The 10,853-nt window shown below is 47.9% G+C and overlaps 1 protein-coding gene across 1 annotated transcript; it reads left to right on the top strand.

Moving 5' to 3' along the window:
- Window positions 1-762: 762 nt before the first annotated feature.
- Window positions 763-10,635, top strand: LOC138785150 (very-long-chain 3-oxoacyl-CoA reductase-B-like). Its single transcript, XM_069960746.1, has 11 exons — window positions 763-954; window positions 2,710-2,749; window positions 2,821-2,895; window positions 3,003-3,113; window positions 4,287-4,351; window positions 4,953-4,997; window positions 6,385-6,419; window positions 6,687-6,768; window positions 9,816-9,881; window positions 10,321-10,470; window positions 10,543-10,635. Exons 1-11 carry the CDS (start codon window positions 781-783, stop codon window positions 10,633-10,635), a joined length of 936 nt encoding a protein of 311 aa, XP_069816847.1. The 5' UTR covers window positions 763-780.
- Window positions 10,636-10,853: the final 218 nt, after the last annotated feature.

Raw genomic sequence — 10,853 nt, 5'->3', positions numbered from 1 at the left:
AGCTCGCAGGATCAGCGCAGGTGAGAGCTCGGAGGATCAGCGCAGGTGAGAGCTCGCAGGATCAGTGCAGATGAGAGCTCGCAGGATCAGTGCAGGAGAGAGCTCGCAGAATCAGTGCAGGTGAGAGCTCGCAGGATCAGCGCAGGTGAGAGCTCGCAGGATCAGTGCAGTGGAGAGTGTGCAGGATCAGCGCAGGTGAGAGCTCACAGGATCAGCGCAGGTGACAGCTCGCAGGATCAGCGCAGGTGAGAGCTCGCAGGATCAGTGCAGTGGAGAGTGTGCAGGATCAGCGCAGGTGAGAGCTCGCAGGATCAGCGCAGGTGAGAGCTCGCAGGATAAGCACAGGTGAGAGCTCGCAGGATCAGCGCAGGTGAGAGCTCGCAGGATCAGCGCAGGTGAGAGCTCGCAGGATAAGTGCAGGTGAGAGCTCGGAGGATCAGCGCAGGTGAGAGCTCGCAGGATCAGCGCAGGAGAGAACTCGCAGGATCAGCGCAGGTGAGAGCTCGCAGGATCAGCGCAGGTGAGAGCTCGCAGGATCAGCGCAGGTGAGAGCTCGCAGGATAAGCGCAGGTGAGAGCTCGCAGGATCAGCGCAGGTGAGAGCTCGCAGGATAAGCGCAGGTGAGAGCTCGCAGGATCAGCGCAGGTGAGAGCTCGCAGGATCAGCGCAGGTGAGAGCTCGCAGGATCAGCGCAGGTGAGAGCTCGCAGGATCAGCGCAGGTGAGAGCTCGGAGGATCAGCACAGGTAAGAGCTCACAGGATCAGTGCAGGGAACATCACATGGAGGAGTCCAGGTTCTCTCAGTGGCTCCACCTGCTGGGGCTCCTGGCTCTATCATATCTAGTGCTAAAACAGGTCTGGACTCTGCTGAGCGGGGTGAGGAACCATCTACTGTCCCGGTGGTGGAGGACTAACCTCAAGCAGTATGGAGGATGGGCAGGTAAGAGGGACGGGGTACACCGGGACTACCAGGGAACCATATACTTCTCCTAATACTGTATATACAGCCCAGATCCTGTATATACACTACTACACCATGTCCTGTATATACACACAGCCCAGATCCTGTATATACACTACTACACCGAGACCTGTATATACACTACTATACCATGACCTGTATATATACTAGTACACCATGACCTGTATATACACATAGCCCAGACCCTGTATATACACTACTACACCATGACGTGTATATACACTACAACACTACTATATACACTACTACTCCCAATATATAATCTTACCGATCTAGAAGAAGGCAAAAACCCTTATGAGACAGACACCAATCGTCCCATCACGGGGAGGAAGATTCTTTCCCACCTCCAATATGGCAGCCAGAATAATCCCTGGATCAGCGTCCTATCACATGGTGCCCATAACCTGAAATATTATATTGATCCAGAGAAGCGTCCAGGCCTCCCGTTTACAGTAATGGCCATAAGTTTGGAGAATTATACAGATATTAATTTTTACAAAGTCTACTGCTTCAGTTTTTAAAATGGTAATTTGCATATACTCCAGAATGTTATAAAGAGTGATCAGCTTAACAGCAATTACTTGCAAAGTCAATTTTTGCCTAGAAAATGAACCTTATCCCCAAAACACATTTCAACATCATCGCAGCCCTGCCTTAAAAGGCCCAGCTAACATAGTTTCAGTGATTGCTCCATTAACACAGGTGTGGATGTTGATGAGGACAGGGCTGGAGATCAATCTGTAATGATTAAGTAAGAATGACACCACTGGACACTTTAAAAGGAGGCTGGTGCTTGGCATCATTGTTTCTCTTCTGTTAACTATGGTTATCTCTAAAGAAACACGTGCAGTCATCATTGCACTGCACAAAAATGGCCTAACAGGGAAGAGTATCGCAGCTAGAAAGATTGCACCTCAGTCAACAATCTATCGCATCATCAAGAACTTCAAGGAGAGAGGTTCCATTGTTGCCAAAAAGGCCCCAGGGCGCCCAAGAAAGACCAGCAAGTGCCAGGACCGTCTCTTAGAAGTGTTTCAGCTGCGGGATCTGGCTACCAGCAGTGCAGAGCTTGCTCAGGAATGGCAGCAGGCAGGTGTGAGGGCATCTGCATGCACTGTGAGACTGCGGAGACTCTTGGAGCAAGGCCTGGTCTCATGGAGGGCAGCAAAGAAGCCACTTCTCTCCAGAAAAAACATCAGGGACAGACTGATATTCTGCAAAAGGTCCAGGGAGCGGACTGCTGAGGACTGGGGGAAAGTCATTTTCTCTGATGAATCCCCTTTCCAATTGTTTGGGACATCTGGAAAACAGCTTCCTCTCCAGGTCAGCCATGTCCTCCGTACAGGTGTGCGGTGCTGTACACAGTGTATACCCTGTGTGGTCTGACTAGTGATCTGTATAGAGGTGACTATGTTCTCATCTTTAGCATCTCGGCCTCTTTTGATGCATCCTGTGATGTTATTAGCCTTGGCAGCTGCTGCCTGGCACTGATCACTATAGATGAGGCTACTGGCCACCAATATCCCCAGGTCCTTCTCGGAAGCAGTGTTACCCAGCATTTTATTATGCTTCTCTGTAATATTATATTCTCCTGTGTATACCTACAAAACACCAGTCATGTCACACACTGAGAAGAACTACCAATGTTGGTGTCTAAAAATTCTGCTACACATTATTCCGTGTATGATAAGATTACATTGAGTATATTCTATGACCTTCTCCCACAGTGGCAATCGGGACTCGGGAAGGAGTACGCCATGGAGGTTAGTGGATTCTGGTCTAGCCGTCTGTATATCTATCAGTTATTCCTTCCTCATTCCTCTCTATCATCTCTGTAGTTGCCAGGAGGGGCTTCGATGTCGTCCTCCTCAGTCGGAAAGAGGAGAAACTAGAAAAAGTGGCAAAGGAGATGGGTAAGGGACGAGGAGATCCCAACCATGATATCAAGTCAAGAAGATGGATGGTTCCTCAGGGCATCAAGGATGAAGACCTAATCTTCCTAGGTCTCTTATCACCATAGAAAAACAGACCCAACGAAAAACCAAGATCATCCAGGTGGACTTCACGGGAAGATCTGAGATTTATCTAAAGATGGAGAAGGGCTTGAAGGATCTGGATATCGGCCTTCTAGGTAGGCTTCAGATCAAACCTTACGAATAAATCAGGGCCAAATATCCAATGTTCTACACCAGCCAGAAGAGCATGGTCCAAGAAGTCTAGAAGAGTCTTCTATAGTTTGGGACAAGTTGTTTTTGTTAAATTTTTGTCTAATTATGAGGTCATCAAGGTTGATCATAGCTCAGGGTGGGCAAGTTGCAGGTCTTTGGATGTTGTCAGATTTTTTTTGACAATAAAGAGTCACTGTCTTGTTTTGTTTTTGTTTTTTTTGCAAAAATCAATAGTCCGGGTGATTTTAAGAAACTTTTTAGTTGGGTTTATTAGGCAAATATGCCATTATCTGCATTCAAAAAGACTTTCCCCAGGTCCCCCCCCCCTCAGCTCCCACTAGCCAGAAACCTACTCCACACTGATGAGGGGCAAACACCCCGAAACAGCTGTCTGTGGATGGATACCTTGCTTAGGTGGTTTCCTTGATTGGAGGCATTCCTTGGCTTGGTTGTTTCTTTCCGGAGGAAGGTCTGGCTAGTTCACTGACGTCAAGACATGTGATGGTGTCTCTGCAGTGTTCTTTTGCATCCAGGGAAAATTCAACAATGAGACAAAGAATCTGATGAAATCGAATTTACCAAATAATCTTTTCATCCAGAAGAGGAATGGTGAGGTCAGACACTGATGTTAGGGGAAGGGCAGGGATCACAGGACCTTGCTGTGTGCACTGGGACAGCCATGTGGGTTGAACCCAAACTGTTCCTACAAAGCTGGAAGCTACAATTGTCCACAATGTTATGGTGCCAAAGCTGCTGAGTCCAGTGATGTTGTCTTAAAGAGGATTATCAGGGCTTAGGAAAACATGGCAGCTTTTCCCCCCCAGAAACAGCACCACTCAGGTTGGCTGTGGAACTTTGCTTAGTTCTGCAGAAGTCAATGGAGCTGGATTGTAATACCACAAATAACCTAAGCACAGGGGTGGCACTGATGCTCACCATTGTGCTTGGCGATGGAAGGTTTGCATGCAGCGGCTCAGGCATAGAAACCTACATCATGAAGCTATCAATCTATTTGTCTCCAGGAATTAGGCTCACAGTATTGTTGTCCCCAATAACAATATTCCCCTGACGGGCCGTGTACCAGTAGAGCCGGACACAAGTGATAGGAGGTTACCCGCTCTTTTCTCTTCTTATAGTGAATAACGTCGGAATGAGTTTGGGTGTAACAAGAAGATTTCTTGACACCCCGGATCTAAACAAGGTGAGCTCCATGACTACTGCGTATAGAGAAAACCTATAACAACGGTGAGGAGAAGACCGACACATATGAAGAACGCAGATAGAGCATGGGGGTATTTTCAAGCAAAGGCCACGCAGCCAACTCCCTTAAGGTTCCACCTGTCCCATCGACTCAATAATATTCTGAAGCTCAAGCCGCCGTTCGTCCATAGAATTGACATGGTGGACGAGAATATCATTAAGTCTATAGGACAGGTGAAAGTTCAAGCGGAGTTGGCTGAGCGGCCTCGACTTGAAATTCAGGCATGTGGTCCTTAGTGGGAACATACCCTGATGGCGTAAGAAGAGGTCAGCTGCAGCATGAGAGGAAACCCCCGAGGTGGTGGGAGCCAGTGATACCACCTCTCCATTCACATTGTTCTGCAGTATGCCAATGAACTGTTCACACCATGCCGCATTGCCCCCTACTCACACACAGAAGGAGAAACATTTTCATCCCAAATTTACACACAAAATAAAATCCTGAGAGTAATGATTAATATAGAAGATTATTGCAGTGGATCGGTATTGATATTGTTCCAATAGAAAACTAATTATATTTTCCCTTTGCGCTCAATTTCCAGAGAATAGAAAACATCATGAACTGCAATGTATTCTTCGTGCTCCATGTAAGTAACCTCCATATACCCAATACAGGTGATACAGATAGAAGGAGCTATGAGTCTCCTCCTCCTCCTGCAGGGTGATACAGATAGAAGGAGCTATGAGTCTTCTCCTCCTGCAGGGTGATACAGATAGAAGGAGCTATGAGTCTCCTCCTCCTCCTGCAGGGTGATACAGATAGAAGGAGCTATGAGTCTCCTCCTCCTCCTCCTGCAGGGTGATACAGATAGAAGGAGCTATGAGTCTCCTCCTCCTCCTGCAGGGTGATACAGATAGAAGGAGCTATGCGTCTCCTCCTCCTCCTGCAGGGTGATACAGATAGATGGAGCTATGAGTCGCCTCCTCCTCCTGCAGGGTGATACAGATAGAAGGAGCTATGCGTCTCCTCCTCCTCCTCCTGCAGGGTGATACAGATAGAAGGAGCTATGCGTCTCCTCCTCCTCCTGCAGGGTGATACAGATAGATGGAGCTATGCGTCTCCTCCTCCTCCTCCTCCTCCTGCAGGGTGATACAGATAGATGGAGCTATGAGTCGCCTCCTCCTCCTGCAGGGTGATACAGATAGAAGGAGCTATGAGTCTCCTCCTCCTCCTGCAGGGTGGTACAGATAGAAGGAGCTATGAGTCTCCTCCTCCTGCAGGGTGATACAGATAGAAGAAGCTATGAGTCTCCTCCTCCTCCTGCAGGGTGGTACAGATAGAAGGAGCTGAGTCTCCTCCTCCTCCTCCTGCAGGGTGATACAGATAGAAGGAGCTATGCGTCTCCTCCTCCTCCTCCTGCAGGGTGATACAGAAGAAGCTATGAGTCTCCTCCTCCTCCTGCAGGGTGATACAGATAGATGGAGCTGTGAGTCTCCTCCTCCTCCCCCTGCAGGGTGATACAGATAGATGGAGCTATGAGTCTCCTCCTCCTCCTCCTGCAGGGTGATACAGATAGAGGGTGCTATGAGTCTCCTCCTCCTCCTCCTGCAGGGTGATACAGATAGAAGGAGCTACGAGTCTCCTCCTCCTCCTCCTGCAGGGTGATACAGATAGAAGGAGCTATGAGTCTCCTCCTCCCCCTGCAGGGTGATACAGATAGATGGAGCTGTGAGTCTCCTCCTCCTCCCCCTGCAGGGTGATACAGATAGATGGAGCTATGAGTCTCCTCCTCCTCCTGCAGGGTGATACAGATAGAAGGAGCTACGAGTCTCCTCCTCCTCCTCCTGCAGGGTGATACAGATAGATGGAGCTATGAGTCTCCTCCTCCTCCTCCTGCAGGGTGATACAGATAGATGGAGCTATGAGTCTCCTCCTCCTCCTGCAGGGTGATACAGATAGATGGAGCTATGAGTCTCCTCCTCCTCCTGCAGGGTGATATTCTTTTGCTCCAATCATATACACTTGTTTTGCAGATGACCAGGATTGTTCTACCAGGAATGGTGCGGAGGTATGGTGGTGTTGTAGTGGTATGATGATGGTGGTATGGGCGTGTTGGTGTAGTAGTATGGTGGTGGTGTAGCGGCATGATGATGGTGGTATAGGCGTGTTGGTGTAGTAGTATGGTGGTGTACTGGTGTGGGGGAGACATTTTTTTAAAGTTTTTTCCATTTGTTACAATCAGCTAAACATATCCGCAGATTCCCCCCTCCCTCCCTGTACATGATGGCACACATAGAATTGTGATGCTGACTGGCATTGTCTTATCTCTTTATAGGAAGAGAGGAGTCATCATAAACCTGTCCTCCTGTGCCGGGGCCCGGCCGTACCCGCTGGTGACCATGTATGGTTGTACTAAGGTACTGAAGGAGTCTCATGCATGACATATGGCTGACCAACAATGATAGGATGAGGGCGTCCCACAGAATTCTATAGGGACCACAATATGTATTCCTAGCATACTGATCCATAGCACGGCTGTAGGCAGGAGACCCTGGAGATAATCCTCATTATAGTCACTATCACCATTGTAACCACCAGCATCATCATTATAACTAGTGCCGAGTGGAGTTGCCGAACGGTTCTGTTTCGACAACATTCTCTGAACCCGAATACTCGGCATTTGACTTGCGGCACCTCAAGAAGATAGATGCCAGGAAAACATGGATACAGCCTATGGGTTATGGCTGTATCTATGTTTTCGGCAGTCGGTTTCAGAGAACATTGCCGAACTATAATCACCACTATCATCACTGCCATCAATCTAATCCCTATAACCACCAGCATCGCTATCACCATCGTTGTTGTAATCGCCCACAGCTCTATTATTATCTGTATAAATACTAGATTTTGATAATTATCACCAGCAGCTGTATTATCACTATAGTCACCAATATACAGGGGCGGAAAAGAAGTTAAAAAAATATATACACATGCGCCACCTGTCTGAGAACCTGTGCAGGATAGCTGTATACTTAGGGAAATATTACCGTGGGAAAACTCGTCACATCATCTAAATTTAAGTGATAATTAGAGATGAGCGAGCATGCTGGAGTCCATCCGAACCCGAACTTTCGCCATTTGATTAGCGGTGGCTGCTGAAGTTGGATAAAGCCCTAAGGCTATGTGGAAAACATGGATATAGTCATTGGCTGTATCCATGTTTTCCAGACAACCTTAGAGCTTTATCCAAGTTCAGCAGCCCCAGATAATCAAATACCGAACGTTCGGGTTCAGATAGACTCCAGTATGCTCTAGGTTCGCTTACCTCTAGTGATAATCTTTCTTTGTGTATGAGGCAACCATTAAAGTACTAATGAGAATTCCTTCATGTCCCATTAATCGCATCTTTTAAGCCGACCATAGTCATTGTTAATCGTTCGTAAATCTTTCAGTGTATGTACACATCGTTCTGCGATCAGGAGTATAGCGTATACAAACAATCGTAACAATGATCTTAATAGACGGGACTATGGTTCCATCTATTATGGTGAACGATTTCAGGTCATTTGCAAAAACAATCGTTTATCGGTAGTAGGAGAAAATGAAAAATCGCTTCATCCGATAGGACCCATAGGGTGTTGATTATTTGCTTATAAAAAAAAAAAAAAAACTAAAATGTCATATGTGCCTGTTCCAAACTAAAAATAAAATGTATACAGTATATAACCGAGGGAGTGATTCCAGAGATTCGAGAACTGCACTTGCCGCACATGCGCTAGTTATACAATGCGTTTCCGCAACTGACCTACTTAGATGTACCGTGCGGCTTTCGTGGTTTCTTTTAAGTCCAGCTAATAGTGGAGGAATGGATGTGTTTCGCCTTCTGGCTGGTGGAGGGTACTCACTGGCCCCACTAGGTATCTCTAATGCTTAATAATGTGTGACATCAACAGTTCTACAGAGCATTGTTTGGGGCAAAAAGTTCTCCTATTGGGTGTGGAGACTGGCGGCCACTCCAGGACCTAGGAACGCTTCTCACAGAGCCGCTCCTTAGTTGCCCTGGCTGTGTGTTTCAGATCATCGTCATGTTGGAAAACCCAGCCACCACCCATTGTTGGCCAAAATCTCACGATCCATGGCCCCATCCATCCTCTCTACGATACGGAGCAGACGTCTTGTCCCTTTTGCAGAAAAGTACCCCCCAAAGTTTGAGTCCCCCCCCCCCCCAATGCTTCACAGTTGGGTCTGTGTTCTTGGGGTTGTACTCATCCTTCTTCTCCCTCCAAACACAGTGAAAGGAATTGATATCCAAAACTTTGGTCTCATCTGATCACATGGCCTTCTCGTGGTCACTGAACTTCACATGGGTCTGTACTTGTGCTGGTGTGAGAAGGGGGACCTTGCATCTCTGCAGGATCTTAATCCATGATAGCATAGTGTGTTACTGACAGAACTATGACAGAATCTCTTTGACCAGGTCCTGCCATGACTTGTCTTCTCACCAAGCTGCTTGCCTATTGTCCTGTAGCCCATCCCAGCCTTGTGCAGGTCTACAGATTTGTTCCTGATGTCTTTAGACAGCTCTTTGGTCTTGGCCATGGTGGAGAGGTTGATTTTGGTCATGTATAGGTGTTTTTTTTATATACAGGTAAAAAGTTCAAATAGGTGCAATTAATACAGGTATAAAGAGCAGATTAGGAGGAGCTTCTTAAAGGGGTAGTGTGGCGTTTAACTTTTATTCACTAAATAACACACATTACAAAGTTATACAACTTTGTAATGTGTGTTATTTAAGTGAATGGCCCCCTTCCCCGTGCTCCCCCCACCCCTGAAGTGTTGGTGCATTATATTTACGTGTTGGCCGCCATCTTGTGTCAACGACGTCATCTTCGGGAGGCTGGCCAAACTGCTCCAGCCGTCCCTCACAGTTATGCTCAGCCAATCGCGGCTGAGCAGCTGAAGAGCGGGCGAACATGGGGCCGGCATGAGGGACGGCTAGAGCGGTTTGTCCAGCCTTCCGAAGATGACGTCGTCGACACAAGATGACGGCTGGGGTCGACAGCTAACACGTAAGTATAATGCACCAACACTTCCGGGGTGGGGGGAACACGGGGAAGAGGGCCATTCACTTAAATAACACACATTACAAAGTTGTATAACTTTGTAATGTGTGTTTAGTGACTAAAAGTTAAACACCGCACTACCCCTTTAAGGGTGTGTTCAGGTTGGGGAATGTGTTAACATAATGGATGGCAATTAAATGATTAATTGCTGCAATGAAGGCACTCGTGTTGCATTTTCATTGACTTCTTACGCTGTCAATCAGGGCGCCCTATCTAACTACATGGTCGCACACCCCTAAGACCGGCCCTGACTATGACTATTACTCTCCTTATAATTGGCACCACTAATTATCACTATGACATCACTCTCCTCATCTCGCCATCACACTGTCTCTTTTCAGGTCTTTGTGGATTTCTTCTCTCGCTCGTTGAACTTTGAGTACAGAAGTGACGGGATAATAGTCCAGGTACACATGGGGGATGGTGGGGTGGCAGGAGATCCTGGCAGCGGCCTCAGGCCGAAGTCGCACACACTATTTTCATCTCATAATGGGGATAAATAAGATATTGCGGGGGGGGGGGGGGTCTGACTTCCGTACCCTCCGGCAATCTCCAGATCGGCCCCCGTCTCCTTTGTTTTAAATAGCGCTGCAGATATACGGCATGTGACCTGCGGCCATATTCATTCTTATGAAGTTGCCGGAAAGAGCCAGTTGCTGTACTCAGCTCTTTCTGACGGCTCCATAGGAATAAATAGGGCTGCAGGTCATATGCTGTACCTGCAGCTCTTTTCAAAACAAAGAAGCCGGGGGGCGATCTGGAAATCGCTGGGGGGTACAGAGGTCAGCCAATCAGAAGACGGCTTGATCTTTTTCATTTACATACGGTTGTGCTGTGTGTCCACAGTCAGTCCTGCCGCACCTGGTGTCCACCAACATGATGCCCATTCCAGCCAACAACATCCTGGTGAAGTCCAGCGAGGAGTTTGCCTGGGAGGCTCTGAACACTGTGGGGTACACCCACCGCACCCACGGCTGCATCTCCCACGCTATCCAGGTACCCCCTCTACCCTCCTGCCCCTGGTGCCAGCTTGTAAGGGGGCACATACTTACTGTCCTGTCCTTGCAGGGTTATATCATGGACCTGCTGCTGACAGAGACCGTCACGAATTCCCAGATCTGTCGCTCTATCGCTGGTTGGGTGTGGAGAAGGATACTGTAAATGATCTGTCAATAAACAGTCAGAGAAGTGGTACTGTGCGCTGTCTGTATGTACCGGGTAACACGGCCCCTTCACTCCCACTGACCACACAGTCACTGGTGGTCCTGATGGCTTCCACAGGGGAAACGTCCATGGGAGCTTCTCTGACTAAGGTATCTATGCCGGGCCAAAAGCCACTACATATGTTTCCCAGAATATCCAAGGGTCCATCGAGAGAG

Source organism: Dendropsophus ebraccatus, chromosome 1 (assembly GCF_027789765.1).
Source record: "Dendropsophus ebraccatus isolate aDenEbr1 chromosome 1, aDenEbr1.pat, whole genome shotgun sequence".
NCBI lineage: Eukaryota > Metazoa > Chordata > Amphibia > Anura > Hylidae > Dendropsophus > Dendropsophus ebraccatus.
This window is presented reverse-complemented; position numbering and strand designations above follow the sequence as displayed.